At 53.4% G+C, this 20,343-nt stretch overlaps 1 protein-coding gene across 1 annotated transcript; it reads right to left on the reverse strand.

The window, feature by feature from the left end:
- Window positions 1-256: 256 nt before the first annotated feature.
- On the reverse strand, window positions 257-18,916 carry FERMT3 (FERM domain containing kindlin 3). The gene is made up of 14 exons (XM_060104243.1): window positions 18,757-18,916; window positions 15,749-15,982; window positions 15,414-15,533; window positions 15,148-15,316; window positions 14,860-14,962; window positions 3,024-3,131; window positions 2,728-2,862; window positions 2,598-2,647; window positions 2,368-2,492; window positions 2,071-2,177; window positions 1,731-1,964; window positions 1,251-1,375; window positions 549-690; window positions 257-436 (listed from the first exon to the last, which is right to left on the reverse strand). Exons 1-14 carry the CDS (start codon window positions 18,914-18,916, stop codon window positions 257-259), a joined length of 1,992 nt encoding a protein of 663 aa, XP_059960226.1.
- Window positions 18,917-20,343: the final 1,427 nt, after the last annotated feature.

The raw sequence follows: 20,343 nt of genomic DNA on the forward strand, positions 1-20,343 counted from the left end.
GGGGTGTTGGTCTTGGTCACTCAAACAAGGGAAGGGCAGGTGCTATACAAACTAGAGCCCACTCTCCCTAGCCTGGGGGATGGCAGAGTCTGGCCCAGCCAGGTCCCTGGTCTACACAAGGCCAGTGACAGTGGGTGAATGTGCCCAGCTCGGTCAGTGCACGTCTGGAGAGGGTGTGGGCAGTGAATCCCCATGGGTGTGGGCTTTGGAGTGGTCATGGAAGGTGGTGAGTGGGGCGGAGGCAGTAAGACAGGCTTCAGAAGGCCTCGTGGCCTCCTGTGAGCTGCAGGAAGAGGTCCTCGTCCAGCTCCTCCCCGCGGGCCCGCTCCCGCGTTGACAGGAAAATGTAGCCCCCAATGTACTCGTGCACGATGCGGCAGCTGGCAGATACGCAGCTGAAAGCCACGTTGATGTGCTCGTCAAACTCAATGGCTACCTGTGAGGTGGGCAGTCTGAGGGCTGGTAGGGGGTGTGATGAGGGAGCAGACCCGCCCTGGTTGCGTCTGGCCCAGCCCCGTGTCCCTCCCCCACCCTCACTCCGGGCCCACCTGCCGGATGTCCCAGTTGACGTTCCACTGGCGCATGTTGCTGAAGCGCCAGGTCTTGACCACGTCGCCCACGGCCAAGTCGATGCGGATCAGTCGGTTGTTGGCGATGCCCAGAATCTCGTCCTTTCTGCTGCCCTTGAACCTGGTGCCCAAGGGGAGAGTGTGAGCCGGGGCCCCACCCTGCATGGCCCCGGAGCCCTCCCAGACAGCCAGGTGAGGAGCTCAGCAGCAAGCTGGCAAGTAAATCACTTAGGTTCTCTGGATCTCAAGTTCCTCATCTGGAAAATGGGGGTTAATTAATAAGATCACAGTGAGAGCATTTAGCAGCATCGAGCAAATAGTCCATGCTTTTCGGTAGCAACTTTCTCTTTGTAGCGTCATCATCCATTTGCTCCTATCTTTGCAGGCTTGGAAAATGGGCAGTCACAGGGGGCACTTCCTGTCACAGCAGCCACCCAACCCTGTCCTACAGATCAGCTGCCCAAGGCCCAGAGAGGAAATGGTCTATGGCAGAGCTGGGACGGGTGCGGGATCTCCTGCTCTCCCCGCCTGATCCCTCTCTTGTGTTTGCAGGACGGAGGGGGGTGCACGCAGGCTGCCCTCTGTAAGGTCTCCCCGCAGAGGACGGGAAGGAAGGCTTCAGATGGCTTCACCATCTTCAGAGATGGTGCTTAGCAGAATGGACTGGGGTGGTACTCATACCTGACCACGACGTAGGAGATGCCAAAGTCAGGCAGGGACTGCCAGGCTTGAATGAAGCGCAGCTGGGCCTCAGACAGGGAGAGCTGGGCCACATTCTGGTGGGCTTCCAGGATCCGTGGAGTGAGCTGTGGGACAACGCTGGTGAGGGGCTGCCAAGGTCCCTGAGACACCCTGCCTGTCCCCATCAGGAAGACAGGATGCTGAGCCTGGGGCAGGGCCAGTGCCCGGTGTGGGTCCACCCGAGTGCACCCTCTCACCATTCAGCAAATGTGAGCTGAGCCGGGCCCTGAGGTGGACGTGGGCAGCTGGACCGTGACCCCCCCTAGAGGGTGGGGACCAGCACACTCAGTCTCAGGGACCCAGGTGGGAGAAGGAGCGAGTGAGCGTGTGCATTTCCAGAGGAAGGCTCTGTGGACATCCAGGGGCAAGGGTGGCCAGGTAAACCCTCTGGCCGTTCCCGCCACCTACTCCCTCTGGCACCTGCTTGGCCTTGAACTTTCGCTGGAAGCGGGGAGCGACAAGCCCGTAGGGGTTGAGGCCCTCCGCGGAGGCATCAGGGCCCTGGGGGTGGTTGCCCGAGCCCCCGCTGCCCGTCCGCTGCAGGCTGAGGAAAGCCAGGATGGCCTGCACCTCGCTGGAGTAGCTGCTGTCCGCCATGGTGCGGCCCTTGGAGGCCAGTCGGCAGCCGGCCATCCAGCGGGCATACTGCTGCTCCTGGGGTGGGAGGGGGGGAGAGGGAGGTGAGGGGCTGGCGAGGCTCTAGCTCAGGCCCCTGCCCTTGGCCTGGCTCAGCCCTGGCCCCTGCCCAGCCCTCACTCACATCCTGGCACCGCAGGTAGATCTCACTCATGCCCTCAGGGGAGGGCACCAGGAGTTTAATGCAAAACTTCTGGCCTGAGACGTTGACATCAGGGACCACTTCACAGCCTGGAGGAAGAAGGGGTGGGCTAGGCCGGGGGAGGGAGCGCTGTTGAGAGGCCCCGGGTGAAGGCCAGTCCTGCACAGTGGCCACAGGTCAGAGGGCACCTTCCCCGCCCCCAGGAGGAGACAAGTGAGAGCATTCACCTGGCCAGCACACAGCCCTTGTCCCTCTCCCAGTCAATCCGCCCTCACTCACCCTTGAGGTTGAGCTGCTGAATGGGGTCCCCGGGGGCCTCGTCCTGGCTCTTGTAGTAGGACAGTGTGGTCTCCTTGAACACTACCCAGTGCTGGCGGTACCCCTTCAGGGTCAGCTTCCGGGGCCTGAGGGTGAGGTGGGAGGTTCGTGACAGGCCCCCTCCCTCCCTCCTGTCCTCTCTCCACACTGGGCCCCTCCAGCAGGGCTGCCAATTCTGGGCCTAGACTCACCGGAAGATCCGGAGATGGTCCTTGAGTTCTGGGATGGTGGTGAGGCTGTCCTGGGGAGGAGAGGAGTCAGGGGGGGGCTGGTCCCTGCACTTGACCCTGACCCCAACCCCTGACTGGGGCCCCTCCTCACCAGCACGTCCGTGGGCGCCGACCCCTCCAGCTTCACCTCCAGGTTGCTCAGGGCTGCATCCAGGTCATCCAGCCCCGGGTCTGTGCCAGGCGGTTCGTCCGCCTCCCCACTTTGGGACAGCTTGTTGATGTGGTACTGGGAGAAGCACGTGACCAGGGACGGCCGAGCGGGCAGCCCGTTAGCCCACCTGTGCCCTCAGCTGGGCTTCCCTGGAGGTGGGCCCCCACCGGCACACCCTCCCTGCCCTGGGCCTGGCGCGCACCTAGCCACCCGGGGTACCCAGGCCTGCCCGGCACCTGTAGGGCTGCAAACACCATCATCTCCTCCTCAGTGCAGTCAATCTCCTCCAGCAGCAGGTCCCACCGAGCCTGCTCGTACAGCTGGGTCAGCCTCACCGGGTCTGTCTGGAGTGGTGGGAGGGGAGGCTGGGTTGGCCGGGTGCTAACTGCCCTGAGCACCCCCTGCAGCCAGCTCCTGTGAGCCCCAGGCCTCAGCCTTGCCCTCTGTGCTGTGCAATCTCATTTAGTGGCTCCGCAACCCCAATCCCAGCCCGCCAGCCGCCCAGCCTGCCAGCCCCATCTGCCCAGGAAAGCGACAGCCCCTTCCCTCTAAACCTCTTTGTGCAGGTATTGAGTATTTGTCTACTGTGTGCCCTGCATGCTGCTGACTGGACAACGGGGGCTGAGTAAACCAGTCAGTAAATAAGTGAAGTGATTCAAGAGTACAGCCAAAGCGATAAAGGAAGTAGCTTCCAAAGGGCATCTCACTTGTATGCTCAGGCAGGAAGCCCACAAGTTTGATGGTGATGAGAGAAAATGGAACTGGGGTGCGGCAGGGGGGCTACTCCACAGGAGGAAGCATTCCGGAAGGCTTCCCTGTGGAGGTGACATGCTGCGCTGAGACCTGAGGATGGACAAGCCTCTGAAGGGAAGAGTGGTAGGAAGAACATTCCAGAGAGAAGGAACTCAAAGGGGGATCCCAGTTACCCACAGAAGACCAAGCCCACGCTCCCTCTGAAACCCACCAAAATTGATAGCAAAGGCATAAAAAGGATAAACCCAAAAGGACAAAGAAGAGAGACGGGAGACAACTACAGCTGGTGAGAGATACCAACAAAATTTTGGAAGATGAACAAGCAAAAACATGGACAGGAACTGAGTTGCAGGGAAGGAGAGCTGGGATCTCATACACTTTTCCCTCTCTTGTTCTGTGGCAAACGCACTAATGAGTTTTGTGACCACCTAGAAGGGTGAGATAGGGAGGGTGGGAGGGAGACGCAAGAGGGACGGGATATGGGGATATATGTATACATATAGCTGATTCACTTTGTTATACAGCAGCAACTAACACAATATTGTAAAGCAATTATACTCCAATAAAGATGTTAAAAAAAAAATTAAAAGATCAGAAAGCAAACAGCAAAAAAACTAAGATCTGAACAAAGGCATCCAGTTCACATGGCGGACAGGCTCAGGTCTGGGATCCTCGGGGAGGCGAGGGTAGGCTGAAATGAGGACCACAGAAAGTCTATAAAAAGAGCACTTCCCGGGCTTCCCTGGTGGCGCAGTGGTTGGGAGTCCGCCTGCCGATGCAGGGGACGCGGGTTCGTGCCCCGGTCCGGGAAGATCCCACATGCTGCCGAGCGGCTGGGCCCGTGAGCCATGGCCACTGAGCCTGCACGTCCGGAGCCTGTGCTCCGCAGCGGGAGAGGCCACAACAGTGAGAGGCCCGCATACCGCAAAAAAAATAAGAGCACTTCCCTCCCCACTCCCTGCAGCCAAGTGACAGCCAGCTGGCACCAGGTAGAAACCAGAGATTTACTCTCGAGATGCTGAGCCAGAGGTACCCCTGCATTTGGTACATCTGGGTGTGGGGTGCATTGTGCTGAAAACAGCTGAATTAAGGGAAAGTTGGCATTTTGAAAGGTGAGACATCCCCAGCCCTTCCCCACTTGTCACCAAAGACATTGGCAATGAGCCTTCTATTCCCCAGTCAGGAGATGAGAGCATTCACTGCTGAGAAGCCAAAGAGAAAACCCCCACAGAAAGTGGCATTCCTGCCCCATCTTCCCCAGGAGGCCTAAAATGCCAAGCCCTATTCATCCACTTAGGGTTTCCAACTGGCTTCTCAGAGGCTTACTTCTAAATATGAAAAGACAGGCAGGGATTACCCACATTTTAGGAAAGCTGCTGGAATGAACAAGAGAGACCCATGAACTATAGTCAGATGGGAAAAAAAGAGCTTGGAGGAAATAAAGACAATGTAGGGAGCAGAAAAAACTTCAAACACCAGTCAGAATCCTTACAGAGACATAATACTGCACTCATAAAACAAGAACAGGATGCTATTTTTAAAAGGAAGGTGGGGCTACCCTGCAGTGGTTAAGAATCGCCTGCCAATGCAGGGGACACAGGTTCAAGCCCTGGTCCTGGAAGATAGCAACTCAGCCCGTGTGCCACAACAACCAAGCCTACGCTCTAGAGCCCGTGAGCCACAACTACTGAAGCACATGTGCCTAGAGCCTGTGCTCTGCAACAAGAGAAGCCTCCGCAACGAGAAACCCACGCACCACAACGAAGAGTAGCCCCTGCTCGCCTCAACTTTAGAAAGGCCACACACAGCAACAAAGACCCAATGCAGGGCTTCCCTAGTGGCACAGTGGTTAAAAATCTGCCTGCCAATGCAGGGGACACAGGTTCAAACCCTGGTCCTGGAAGATAGCAACTCAGCCCGTGTGCCACAACGACCAAGCCTATGCTCTAGAGCCCGTGAGCCACAACTACTGAAGCACATGTGCCTAGAGCCTGTGCTCTGCAACAAGAGAAGCCACCGCAATGAGAAGCCCGTGCACCACACGAAGAGTAGCCCCCGCTCCGCACAACTAGAGAAAGCCCACGTGAAGTGACAAACTCAACGCAGCCAAAAATAAATAAATATTTTAAAATTAAAAAAAAATAATAGGACTCAATGCAGCCAAAAATAAATAAATAAATAAGGTGTTTTTGTTTTTGTTTTTTTGCGGTACGCGGGCCTCTCACTGTTGTGGCCTCTCCGTTGCGGAGCACAGGCTCCAGACGCTCAGGCTCAGCGGCCATGGCTCACGGGCCCAGCCGCTCCGTGGCATGTGGGATCTTCCCGGACTGGGGCACGAACCCATGTCCCCTGCATCGGCAGACGGACTCTCAACCACTGCACCACCAGGGAAGCCCAATAAGTTTTTTATAAAAATAAAATATAAATAAATAAAAGGAACGTGATTATAAAGTTATAGTAATTAAGACAGCATGGCATTCACAAAGAGAGACAAATTGATCAATGTAATCAAAGAGAGACAGAGAGAGACCCACACATGTATGTTCACCTGACTTAAGACAAAGGTGATCTTGCCATCACTGGGGAAAGGATGCTTTTTTCAGTAAATGGACCTGGGTCAATTGGATACCCATATGGTAAAAATTTTTTTAATTTAAAAATTAAAAAAGTTTTTGTATCCCTACCTCACACTACATACAAATATCAATTCCATTTGGGTCAAAGATCTAAATATCAAAGTTAAAACAATAAAGTCTTTGGAGAAAAATAGGCCTATATCTGTGTGATCTTAGAATAAAAGATTTCTTAAACAGGGTGCAAAAAATATTAATCATAAAAGAAAAAATACGACTCAGATTATATTAAAATTAGGAGCTTCTGCTTAGCAAAATAAACCACTAAGAGAATGAAAAGGCAAAGCACAGAGTGGGAAAATATATTCACAATATATTTATCTGTCAAAGTACTCATGTACAGAATATATAAAGAACTCCTACAAAGCACTATGAAAAAGACAAGCAACTCAATATAAAAACTGGCAAAACTTTTGGAAAGAAACTTCACAAAAGAGGATATCCAAATGGCTAATAGCCATATGAAAAAGTTGTCAACTTGATTAGTCATCGGGGAAATGTAAATTAAAGCCACATAAAAAGTACATCAAGGGGCTTCCCTGGTGGCGCAGTGGTTGGGAGTCCGCCTGCCGATGCAGGGGACGCGGGTTCATGCCCCGGTCCGGGAAGATCCCACATGCCGCGGAGCGGCTGGGCCCGTGAGCCATGGCCGCTGAGCCTGCGTGTCCAGAGCCTGTGCTCCGCAACGGGAGAGGCCACAACAGTGGGAGGCCTGCATACAAAAAAAAAAAAAAAAAAAGTACATCAGGGCTTCCCTGGTGGCGCAGTGTTTAAGAATCCACCTGCCAATGCAGGGGACACGGGTTCGAGCCCTGGTCCGGGAAGATCTCACATGCCGCGGAGCAACTAAGCCCGTGTGCCACAACTACTGAGCCTGCACTCTAGAGCCTGTGAGCCACAACTACTGAGCCCACATGCCACAACTACTGAAGCCTGCATGCTGTAGAGCCCGCAAGCCACAATTACTGAGCCTGTGTGCCAAAACTACTGAAGCCCGGGCACCTAGCGCAAGCGCACCGCAACAAAGAGTAGCCCCCACTCACTGAAACTAGAGAAAGCCTTCACACAGCAACGAAGACCCAATGCAGCAAAAATAAAAACAAACAAATAAATTTTTTTTAAAAAGCACAACATTGGGCTTCCCTGGTGGCACAGTGGTTGAGAGTCCGCCTGCCGATGCAGGAGACACGGGTTCGTGCCCCGGTCTGGGAAGATCCCACATGCCGTGGAGCAGCTGGGCCTGTGAGCCATGGTCACTGAGCCTGCGCGTCCGGAGCCTGTGCTCCACAATGGGAGAGGCCACAATAGTGAGAGGCCCACATACCGCAAAAAAAAAAAAAAAAAGCACAACATTGGTTGCCTGGGATTGGGTGTGGGATGAGGAATGACTGCAAATGGGCACTAGAGAACTTTCTGGGGTGATGGAAGTGTTCTAAAACTGGATTGTGGTTGCACAATTATATAACTTTACTAAAAATAAACTGCTTACAGTGGGCAATTTTTATGGTATGTAAGTTATATCTCAGTAAAGCTGCTTGAAGAAACAAACAAAATACCATGTGAGATACTATTATACACCTACCAGAATGGCTAAAATGGAAAAGGTAGGAAATACCTGCTGGTGAAGTTGTGGAACAACTGAAACTCATACACTGCTGGTGGGGTGTATGAGTGTGTAGTTATCTACTACACATAAACCAATGCCTGCCCCACAACCCAGCAATTCCACCTCTGGGTATATACCTTATAGAAACGTGTACATATGTTCACGAAAAACATATGCTGGAATGTTCACAGTATCTCTATTCATAATAGCCCAAACTGAAAATTGCATGATGTTCATCAACAGTAGAATGGAAAATTAGTTGTGGTACATTGACAGCATGGAATATTACACACCAGTGAGAAATATGCTACCACTATATGAACATGGATGACTTATACAAGCATAATGCTGAGTGAAAAAAGCCAGACACAACAGAGTATAGACTGCGTGATTTCATTTATGTAAATTTCAAATACAGGCAAAACTAATCTATGGTGTTAGCAGTAACATTAATGGTTCCCCCTGTGGGAAATACTGCTTGGCTTCTAAAGGCTGGTAAAGTTCCGTTGGTTTACATTTATGAATATTTCTAAATGTATGTTACACTAAAAAACAAAGCAAAAAACACTTCAGAAAGGAACAGTCAGAAAATAAGAGCTCTTACAATTTAAAAAGACAGTTGCAGAAATTAAAAATTCAATAGCTCATTTGGAAGATAAGTCAAGGAACTTTCCAGAAAGTAGAACAAAAAGACAACAAGCGTAAAAAAAAGAAGGAAAATATAAATGTCTAATTTTTTTCTTTTAAAAATTAATCTAGGAGGTCTAACATCTACTAAGTTCCAGGAAAAAAAAAAAGCAGAAAAATAGAGGGAAGTAAATTATTAGAGATTGTATAGAACATTCTTCTAGAACTGGAGGACCCTGATTTGAAAGGGCTCAGCAAGTGTGCAGGACAATCAATGAAGAAAGATTCATACGAGGACATACTATTGAGAGATTTTTAAACACCAAGTGATAAGGAGAAGATTCTTTTGTGTTTTTGCTTTTGTTTTTGTTTGGTCACGTTGCATGGCTCGCAGGATCTCAGTTCCCGTACCAGGGATTGAACCCAGGCCACGGCAGTGAAAGTGCTGAATCCTAACCACTAGACCACCAGGCAACTCCCAAGAAGATTCTTAAAAGCTTCTGGGGCCTCCCCTCCCCTTTCAAGAAAAATTAAAAGGGTCACACATGGAAGGATTGAAAATAAAAAATGGCATTGAACTCCCCAACAGCAACACTGGAAACTAGAGGACAATGGGAAGGCGGCTTCAAAATTTGGCAGGAAAATGTTTCAAACCTAGAATTCTGTACCTAGCCCAACTCTCATGCAAGTGAGCGTAGAACAGCGACCTTCTCAAACACGCAGGATTTCAAACCACTTAAGGGAAGCTATTATTATTTCACCATTTTAGGGGAAGCTATTGAAATATATGCTCCATCAAGATGAGGGAGTCAGTCAAGAAAAAGGAACACAAGAGATCCAGGAATCAAGAAATCCAATATAGGACTTCCCAGGAAATAGTGAAGGGAAGTTCAAGGACAACAGTTAAGCAGTGGGTCTAGATACTACCATCCATGGTCCTGACCAGGAAATAACACTGACTGATATCCTAAGGTGATCGATCATTTTGAAAGGGGCATTGTCCTTAGGTTGCAATGTTGGAGGGGCTTGGTTATGGAACATCCCACCTCATCACTCTGAAGATGCCCCATGGCAAGCCACAGACTCACAGAGAGTATACAGATAGCCTTTTGGGGTCTCTCTTCTAATTGTACACAGACAGACAATTAATAGAAAAGAAATAAACCAAGAAAGGAAGTATAGTTACTCTGTGGCTTAGCTAAGAACGTTATTTATATGTGTTACTATTTACAGCCACACTCATGTTGTTTTAACCAAAAGCTACAACACAGGTCAGCTGGAAAGATGCAAAGAGATGCGTGTGTTGTGGGGGAAGGAGGGAGGATATAAGACAGATAAATCTTCACCTTTCATACAAAGTGAATAGATTATGCATGAAATGAAAAAGTCAAGGGAATAGACATATATAAGCTTGTCATATAGATGTAAACACTAGAATAAAAAGCTACAGAGTCAAAACCTATAGTCTCTAGGGATCAGAAATCTGGGATAAAGAGAGGTGGGGCAAGAAACTGTTTTTTTTTTTTTTAATTCTTGTTATTACTATTAGGACTATTCAACTCTTTAAGCCACCATATGTTACTTTGATTAAAAATAAAATTTAAGCTTTTTTTTTCTTTTGGCCGCATAGCTTGTGGGATCTTAGTTCACCAACCAGGGATTGATCCTGGGCCCTCAGCAGTGAGAGCACAGAGCCCTAACCACTGGACCTCCAGGGAATTCCCTAAAATTTAATTAAAACAAAGAAAATGACAAAGACCAAACGGATTTTAGATACTGGACAACAAACCACACAGAACAGGGATCCCTGAGAGAAGGGAAACAAGTGAATGGTGAGGTTGCCCCAGCTTGCTGCCTGGAGCAAGTGTGCCTGCTGTAGCCAAGAGGAGGACCCCAAACGGAGCCCAGCATATTCCCTGAGGTGAGCAGGTGCAGTTGAGAATCTGGGGAGTCCAAGACAGCTAGAATTCAAGGGACAGAGTGTTGCAGAGGAGAGAGCTGCACAGAGAGAAAACTCTGGATGGAAATCAGCATAGGGCTCCTCTTTAGTCATTAGCTGGGTATTGATCAGCACATGTGTATAAGGAAATAACTCAAGGCTAGAAAGAAACACTAAAAGGAGCAGGTGGAACACTTACCAGAGCTCACATGAGGTGGGAATAGTTCATAGTCCCAACACAGATTAGAGAAGCCTCATCATATATATAACATCAGAATACTCAGAACACATGAATTCCCTGGTGGCCCAGTGGTGACCACTGCCAAGGGCCGAGGTTCAATCCCTGGTCAGGGAACTAAGATCCCATAAGCCGTGTGGCAAAAAAAAAAAAAAAAAAAAAAAAACTCAGAAGGCTCTTGCCACAATAATGGGGTAAATTAGTCCTAGATTAAAAGATGCTTTTTTCTGATCTAATTAATTATTATTTAATTATTATAAATTATAATGATTAGTTCATGTTCAAAGCAAACCTTAGAAGGAGCAAACTGTTTCCAAGTGTCTTAACTTCATCCCCAAACAAGGTTTAAAGATATTTAAAGCACTACCAAAAAAAAAAAAAAAAAAAAAATCCAGGACCCAAGAACATAAGATTTGTAGTGTCTGGCATCAAATAAAAATTTTCCAAAAATGTCCAGGCATGAGAACAAGCAGAAAAATACAATTCATAATTAGGAGATAAATAGTCAATGAAAGTAAATCCAGAAATGACACAGATAATAGAATTAGTAGACAAAAACACTAAAAAAAAATATTTTAAATATATCCTGTATGTTCAAGAAGGTAGAGAAAAGCATGAGCATGTTAAGGAGAGATGGAAAATATTAAAAAGATGTCAAAATTGAACTTCTAGGCAGGGTATTAATGACATATTAGATACGGGAGAAGAAAAGATTAGTAAACTTGAGGATAGAACGTTAGAACTATCCAAAATGAAACACAGAAAAATAAGACTGGGAAAAAAAAAAAAAACTGAACAGAGCATCAGTGAGCTGTGGGATGATTTTAAGCAGTCTAATAGTCATGTGACCAGAATCCCATAAAATAGGGAGGAGCAGAGAATATATCTGAAAAAATAAAGGCCAAAATTTTTCCAAAGTTGATGAAAACTATAAACTCAGATTGAGGAGGCTTAATGGACCCCAGCATGAGAAACCTGAAGTGAACCAAGGCACGTGATCATCAGATTGTTTAAAACCAGTGATAAAGAGAAAATCATAAAAGCAGTCAGAAAAAAACGTGCGTTTCATACATTTAAACAAAGAGAGACAAGCCACAAGACTGAGGCAGAATTTTTAAGGAAAAAAAATGTCAACCAAGAACTCTACAACAAATAATATCTTTCAAAACCAAAGGCAAGGGCTTCCATGGTGGCACAGTGGTTGAGAGTCCGCCTGCCGATGCAGGGGACACGGGTTCGTGCCCCGGTCAGGGAAGATCCTACACGCCGCGGAGCGGCTGGGCCCGTGAGCCATGGCCGCTGAGCCTGCGCTTCTGGAGCCTGTGCTCTGCAATGGGAGAGGCCACAGTAGTGAGAGGCCCGCGTACCGCAAAAAAAAAAAAAAAAGAATAACAGCAACAAGGATGACAATGTATCGTGGGCTTTCACGCATGTAGAAGGGGAGTGTGTGATAACAAGAGCACAGAGGCTGGGAGGGGAAGAGGGGATCCCACTGTAAGGTTCTTACACTGTAGTGAAGCGGTGTTTCACTGGATGGTAATTATAACCCCTAAAGCAACTGCCAAAAAAAGAAAAAAAAAGCAGCATAGATAATACACTCTTATAAAGGAGATAAATGGAATCATGAAAACTACTCAGTCCAAAAGAAGGCAGGGATGGGAATTCCCTGGAGGTCCAGTGGTGTAGGACTCGGTGTTTTCACTGCCAGGGACCCAGGTTTGATCCCTGGTGGGGGATCCCGCAAGCCGCGCAGTGCAGCCAAAAAAAAAAAATAATAATTAAAAAATTTAAAAAATAAAAAGAAGGCAGGGAATATTGTACAACACAGGGAACATAGCCAATATTCTATGATAACTATAAATGGAGTATAACCTTTAAAAATTGTGAATCATTCTACGGTATACCTGTAGCTTAGATCATATTGTTCATCAACTATACTTCAATAAAAACCAACAAACAGGGCTTCCCTGGTGGCACAGTGGTTGAGGTGGTGTAGTGGTTGAGAGTCCGCCTGCCGATGCAGGGGACATGGGTTCGTGCCCCGGTCCGGGAGGATCCCACGTGCCGCGGAGCGGCTGGGCCCGTGAGCCATGGCCGCTGAGCCTGCGCGTCCGGAGCCTGTGCTCCGCAACGGGAGAGGCCACAGCGGTGAGAGGCCCGCGTACCGCAAAAAAACCCAACAAACAAAAGAAAGCAGGGAAGGCGGGAAAAGGGCACAACAGCCTGGAGGAGAGGAAGGAGCAGGGATGTGGAAGGAGAGGAAAGGGGGGCTGGACGGGTGGGAGGGAGAGGGCAGCGCCAGGGCCAGACCAGCATATGGTCCTGGGCCACAGGCACCCACAGGAGCCTTGTAAGCAGGATTGACAGGACCTAATGCACCTGGAAACGTTCATTCCAGATGCTGTGTGGAGGTTGGGGAGGCCAAAGGCGGAGAGAGGCCCATTAGGAGGGGCTGCAGCAGCCCACACGAGAGAGCCTGACGCTGCACAGATGAAGGGACAGAGAGGAACGCGTGGTTTGGGATGTTTAGTTCAAGGAAGGATCAACAGGACACAATGAGGGATGAGATGAGAGGGAAAGGGAAAGACCCAGAATAGCGTAAGTGCGGGGATTTTGCCATGTTCCACGGTGGGAGGATGTGCTGGGCAGACTTGGAATCAAGAGTTTTGTTTCAGGACTTCCCTGGTGGCGCAGTGGTTAAGAATGCACCTGCCAATGCGGGGGACACGGCTTCGATCCCTGGTCCAGGAAGATCCCACATGCCGCCGAGCAACTAAGCCCGTGCGCCACAACTACTGAGCCTGTGCTCTAGAGCCCGTCGAGCCACAACTACTGAGCCCGCGTGCCACAGCTACTGAGCCAACGTGTCACAACTACTGAGCCCATGCACCGCAACTACTGAGCCTGTGTGCTGCAACTACTGAAGCCCGCGCGCCTAGAACCTGTGCTTTGAGAAGCCACTGCAATGAGAAGCCTGGACACCGCAACGAAGAGTAGCCCCACTCGCCCCAACTAGAGAAAAGCCTGCATGCAAAAACGAAGACCAAATGCAGCAAATAAATAAATAAATGAATAAATAAATAACTTTAAAAGGTTACTATGTCCAAAACAAGTAGGCTTATCCTAGTGGAAGGCCACTTTCAAAAAAACAAAAACAGTTCTGTTTCAGGCAGAAGCTGAGATGCCTGTTAGGTGCCAGAGCAGAGACAGCCAGTTGGACATGAGAGTCTAGAGCTCAGGGGAGAGAGGTCTGGGCTGGAGGTGGTAAATCTATAAAGAGCACAGAGATGATCCTTAAATCCAGGAGGCTGGAGCTTCCTGGGAGAAAGGGTAGAGAGAAGGAGGCTGGGGATGGAGCCCTGGAGCCCACAACTCCCAGAGGCTGTGGAGACAGGAGGAAGGGCTGAGGAAACCGGGCAGGGCAGCTGCAGACCCCTGTGTGCGTGGGGATCCCAAGTGGCCAAGTAAGAAGTGGATGGCGAACTTCCCTGGCCATCCAGTGGTTAAGACTTCACACTTCCACTGCAGCGGGTGCAGGTTTGATTTTGTATGCCGCATGGCGCAGCCAAAAAAAAAAAGAAGAAGTGGACGGGAAGTGAGTAGGGGACAGATGGCATGGAAGGCATGGTCACCTCAGCAGGACAGGGACTCCAGGATAGAAGACTCTAGGATAGAGTTGGCTGAGGAGAGAGAGGGAGTCGAGGGGCACCCACAGGAAAGACTTCCGGGGAACAAAGACGCTGGACCCCAGGGTTCTAGAGACAATGGCGCTTAGCAATTTTGCAGTGAAGGGGGTGCAGAGAAGTGGGGCCACAGGTAGAGGGAGAACCTGGAGGTTTTCCAGATGGACTCATGGAGTCTGTTGGTTGCCGGTGGGGACGGCAGGCAGGGAGGGAGAGAGGCACACAGGTGCCTGTCCGCAAAGCCTCGTCTTTCATCTGCCCCTAGTCCCTGCAGGTCCCAGTGCCACCGCCTCCAGGAAGCCTTCCCTGAGTGCAGGTGTCGGTGCCTCCCACCTGAGCAGCCTTCCCAGGGGCACCTACAACCGTCTACACTGAGCTGTGGTCATTATCTCCCTGACGGTCCTTGAGAAACAGGTCTTGCCATCAACCGGGGCCCAGCACCATATCGGTGGAGTTAATAAACGGGTGTGGATGGACAAATGGACAGATGGACAGACCCCTACAAGTGTCTAACATTCCTAGAGCCCAGACCCCCGATGCAAGGTCCCTGTGTCCCACTGATCCAGACACTCCTTCTCCCTGACCCAACCCACCTTGGGATCCAGGTCGAAGAAGCTATAGTACTTGAAGCGCAGCCAGAGCATGTCCCCCGCCTTGACACCCTGCTGCATGAGACACCGCGACGAGTCCAGCCACCTGGGCGGCAGCGTAGGCAGAGGCCGGGTCAGGGCTGAGCCGGGGGCAGCGGGGTGGGCTGGGCAGGGGCTGAAAGGCCTGGGCACAGGCGTGGGTTTGGGACGAGCAGGACACAGGGGAGGGTGTGGGCTCTGGGAGCAGGGGCTCAGGCACAAGGGCAGGTGAAGACTGGGCAGGCGAGGCACCTGCTGTGGAGCTGGGTCTTGTCCAGCAGGGAGCTGGGCCGGGGCAGGCGCTGCAGCAGCAGGGGGTCTGGCGGTGAGATCGGCCGGCTCAGCATGTGGTAACAGGCCTCGGTCTGGGCACTGTCTGAGAAGTGGGCTGGCATCCCCCGGAACGACACAGGTGCCACGCCTGGAGTGCGGGTCACGGTCACCCAGGCCCGGCCCCGACCCCAGGCCTCCGGGGCCTGCCCTTGTGGCCGCCCCTGGGCTGCCCCGCCTGCACTCACCCCCGGCCAGGACGACCTTGGTCAAGTCATACACCTCCTCCTCTGGCTCCTTCTCCTTCTTCTTCTTCTCCTTCTTCTCAGGAGCCCGGAGCAGAGACATCTCCTCAGGGCGCCGGATGCCTGAGAGGAGCAGGGGTCTCAGCGGGGGCTGGGGTCCTGCCCTGTGACCTCCCACCCCACCCATGGGCAGTTCGGGGCAGGGCACAGCCCCACGAGCTGGATGGGGAACAGCTCAGCAAGGTCGAGGTGACAACAGCTGGGCCTGGAAAGGGAGGGAACGTGCCCCCTGGCAGGACCCTTGCAGGGGGCAGAGTGGGGACCAGCCGGGGACTCACTGAGGAGCCGGCAGATGGCAGCCACAGCCTGGAAGAGGGGCTGCGAGAAGCTGGCTCGGAGGCGCAGGGCACGGCGATTGGGCAGCCGCAGGATGACAGGCCGGTGCTGGGGCCCAAAGAAGAGGCGGGCGTCCGCCAGGATCCCGTATTTGTCCAGGGTCCAGTGGGTCTGCAGCAGCCATTGTCTTTTCTGTTCCCACCAAATGGCATGGTCTGACCAGTCCTGCTTCCGCTCTGTGAGGCCACAGGCAAGGGGGGCCACGTCAGCCTTGGAGGGCCCTGCCCCCAGTGCTGAGCACAAGCCTGGAATTCAGAGGTGGTGACCGCCCCTCCGCTGCCCAGGCCAGGGGCCGGGCCAGGCGGGGTTGGCTTGGGGGCTAGGACTGAGGTCATGGCAGAACAGCTCTTTGCTGGCTAACCCTGCTTGTCCCCTGGGCTCAGTTGCTACCGAGGGGAGTCACTTCCCAGGGGAGCCCCCAACCCAGAATCTTAGAGCTCCCATCTCACACACTCCAGTGCACTGGGCTCCCCCGTACAGCACCTCCTGTGTCCTCTTGCAGTTCCTGGCTTCATGGCTTCTCTCTGGCATTCCTGGGAGCCAGAGGCAACTGAAGGGCCTGGGGTTGTGCCGGGCACGCAGCAGCAGGCACTCCATAAATATCTAGTGGTTACTAGCTCTGTGACCTTGGCCAAGACCTGAACCTCTCTGGGCCTCCGTTTTCTAGTTCCTGAGATGTGAGCAGCAATGGACACTGAGCAGTGCCTGCCGCCACGTGGCGAGGGCATCGTGTCTGTGACACAGGCGTGCGGCCGCATCAACACCGCGCGTGGGCCTTCGGATAGAAATGCGAGCACTTCGAGGTCATGCGGCTGGTGAAGGGTACGTGTTCTCCTCTCCTCTCCATCTTCCCTTCAGGAGCCTGAACTGGTGCCAGGTGAGCACAGTGGAAGAGCAGAGCCCACTAGCGTCCAAGCCCTTCCTGGGGAGCGGTCCCGTGCTCCGCCCCACCCCCCTCCCTCTTCCCCCTGCCCTGAAGTCGCCCGCTGTGCCTTCACTCTGTTCTTGGTTTTGTGGCGCCCACTCCCCGCCTCCTCCTGACCCTTTGCTCTGGTTCTGTCCCGTTGGCCCCCCTCTGATGGCCTGCCCCCGTGCTTCCCCGTTGGTTCAGTCTGAGGACCCTCCTCTCCCTCCTTAGCCACGGCCTCTTCCCGGGGTCTCATCTAGTCTACGGCTTCATCTTCCTGCTGTGAGCCCCAGGCCAGAAACCCACAAGCCACTGGCTAAGGGGCACGTCCACTGGCTTCGATCACTCCAGAAACCTTTGTTCACCAGCCCATATGCCCGGCTCTGGGACTATAAATGCAGTGACTCCTAGTCCCAGCCCTCAAGGTGCTCCACTTCACCTCGCTCTGCCTGACACTGGACAGAGGCGCCCCCTCCCCTCATCAGCTCCCGGGGGGCTGGGTGACCACGGCTCTCCTGCCAGGCCCGAGCTTCCTCCCTTTCACTTGTAGCCACCACATTTTACCAATGCCAGCCCTCCTCCAAACTCACCTCCTGTCCATCCTCACCCGACCCAAGGGGCCTGCCTTAGCCTGAGAGCCTCCCGCTGGAAACCCTTCGGCGCAGCTGCCCTCCACCTCCGGGATGGAGTCCAAAACGCCTTATGGCATTCACCCCAGGCTTGTTTCTTGTCATACTCCAGGAGTCCTCCCCAGCCTAGAGGCTCCAATTTAGCACCGCACGCCCCCACGCCCCAGCATGTCGCCTTGTTCCTCCCTGCTGTGGCCCCCTCTCAGGATTCACACTGTCCCGGGCTAAGTGCAGCCCCTGTGCTGGCCTCCCCTGTGCGGCAGCCAACACTCAGCCCTGTGCCGGCAGCTAAAGGGTGGGTCCCACCTGCCCGGCTGCGCTCCAGATCAGGGGCTGGCCCAGCCAGCACGGCCATCAGTAGACCTCTGATGTGCTAAGGAGTGAGTGGGAGCTGGGGGGTGGGCACAACGGTATGCTTGGGGCTGGGGACAGGAGCTGGAGGGGCTTGACCCCGGGAGCCCCCACAGCGGCTGGAGGAGTGGGTCCGGCTGGCCCCTTGTTCAGGCCTCGCGCTTTGCTGTGGGCCATGCCCTGGGGCCAACCGGCTCTTCTCCTGGAGCACCTGGTCTTCACCCTCTCCGCCCTGCTTGGCCAAGCCTGCCTGAGTCTCTGTCTGACACCCTGTCTCCTGCGGGACCCTCTACTCTCCACTTCTGCTTTCACAACCTCCTTGGGCCCTGCCTTCTGGAGGCTTCCCTCACCACCTCAGCCCTGTGGCCCGGCTGCCCTGAGGCCCCGTGCTGTCCACAAGCCACTGACCTCCCTCCCAGGCCACCCACTCACCCCCACCCCTGGGGGACCCAGGACCCAGGCTGGCTGGCACTATCACGGGCCTGCCTTCCGGCTCTGGCTATCAGAGCGGGCCCGCCGCCCTCCCAGGAAGGGGCAGCCCGCACCCCCAGCAGGGAAAGGCGATGAGAAGCCCCTGCGTCAGTGGCCCTGCTCCCCTCCAGGGCTGATACCAGAGGCGGCTGTACTGTAACTTCCTGTGGGGGCAGGGCCTTCTCACCCAGGCTGGGCCTGTCACCAGCCTGCTGAGGGCTTCCGCCTGCCCGGGGAGAGGGTGTGGGAGCCCGTCCCCAAGTCAGCAGGAGCCCCCTCTGGGCTCCTCTCGACCCCCAGAATGGGATCTCTGCCTCAGCCCAGGCAAGGCCTCGCCTGCCCCAGAAGTGGGTGAACGGAGGACCGTGGCCGGGTCTGCTCCTCGGGGTCTTAGTGGAACCCGTTGGAGCGGGAGGAAGGGAGGAAAGACAGGGGGAGGGAGGGGAAGTTAAGTTGGGGAAATGTCTTTTTTGGAACCAAATGATTAAGCTGGTGCCTGAGTCACTGTGACTCCATTATCGAGGGCCACGCAGCAGGGCTGGCCCGGAAGTGCCAGGGGACCCCGTGGGCAATGGGGGCGGTGGGCACTCACTGATCTCCTCCACGATCTTCAGGAGCACCCCACCGATGTGTGACTCCCCTGTGACCCGGAGGGTGACCGACTCGGCCTCGGGGTCCTCCTCTCCTACAAACACCCGCAGCTCCCAGGACGAGTCGATGTAGTCCCCGGTGGCTGTCTTCATCCCCGCCATGGCTGCGGCAACTCTGGGGAGAGGGAGGGAAGGAGGCAGGGTGGGCAGCTGGGGCCTGGTAGGCTGCCTGTGGTGCCCGGGACAGGCGGGGGCCCAGAGAGCAAGCCCGTAAGCCAGAATGCCACGGCAGCAGCAAGACGCTGGGAGCTGAGTTGTTGCAGGCGAACCTCAGACCCTTTCTCCATCACAGATGACTGGGCTGAAGGGACCTTCAGAGTCTATGTTGCCCAGCCCTCTCCCTTCTTGCAGACGGGAAGACGAGGCCCGGTAAGAATAAGAAGGGCCTCACTCAACATCACCCAGCTCAGCTCGATGCCAGAGCTGAGCACAACCTCCGTCAGCTTGCTCAGCCCACGGCCCAGCCCAAGCCCACACTGGCAGCTGCCCGCCCTAGAAATGGTTGTGAGCCCAGGTCAGAAAAGAGTTCCAGTCAGGCCCAAAGGTCAGCTCCATCATCCCAAACCAGCCGAAGCCTCTCTAGGGCAGTGGAAAGTCCAGACTGCCACATGGAGAGAGGCATGCTGGGCAGAGGGGCTGCCGGAGGCGAGGAAGAGAAGGGTCCTTGGGTCTTCAGCCACCGGCTGGCTTACCTTCCCTGCAAGGGCTTGGGGCTGGAGCTGGGGGTCGGAGCGTCAGCCACTCCTGGCTGCAGCCCGCACACCTGCAGACCACTGCGTGCTTCCTCCTCCTCTCTCTCCGTGGAGCTTCCTTCAGAGGGCAGCCCTTGCGCCTTATCAGAGCAGGGCGGGCCTGGCCCCTCCCCAGGGCGTGCTGGCACTGGGGGCAGGAAGCAACGGCCAGCACCGTGGTGGTGGCGCGGCACGGGTTCCAGTGGGGCCCTGCCTTTGCTCCCAGTGAGCACAGGAAGCAAGTGGGGCTTGTGGACCCAAGACCACACAAAGGGTCCCGTCATTTGAAGGGAAGCTCGATTCAAACTAGAGAAGCCACCTATTTGTGCTCCCTTGTCGGAGCCATCTCTCATCTCCAACCTGTCATGAGGTGGAGGTCCTTGGGCTGTAAGCATCACTCAGCTGCAGAGAGGGAGAGCCATGGAGTTCAAAGGGTTGGATCTGGGTTATTTAGGGACCTGGCAGGTCAAGTCAGCTCAAGCCCCGAATGTCCTTTATCACCACAAAGTAGATCCTTAAAGGCCCTGAGGGAAACGACTTTCTTATGTCTTTCCTGTCCCCAGTTAAGGGACTCTTTTCCAAACTTGTCAACCTTAGAACTGCCCAGGGGAACAGCTGAACAGAAATTGGCCCCTGATGTTTCACGACATGCCTCCCCGACGCCTTCAGGTTTCAAGACTTCAGACTTGCCACCTCTACTGTCCCTCCACCTGCATCACTCCCCTCTGGGGCCAGTACCCACGAGACTCACTCCTGTCATGTCCCTACGCACATGTGACTCAGAGGGCCCCTGGTGGC

Source organism: Mesoplodon densirostris, chromosome 7, assembly GCF_025265405.1.
Source record: "Mesoplodon densirostris isolate mMesDen1 chromosome 7, mMesDen1 primary haplotype, whole genome shotgun sequence".
Taxonomy (NCBI): Eukaryota; Metazoa; Chordata; class Mammalia; order Artiodactyla; family Ziphiidae; genus Mesoplodon; species Mesoplodon densirostris.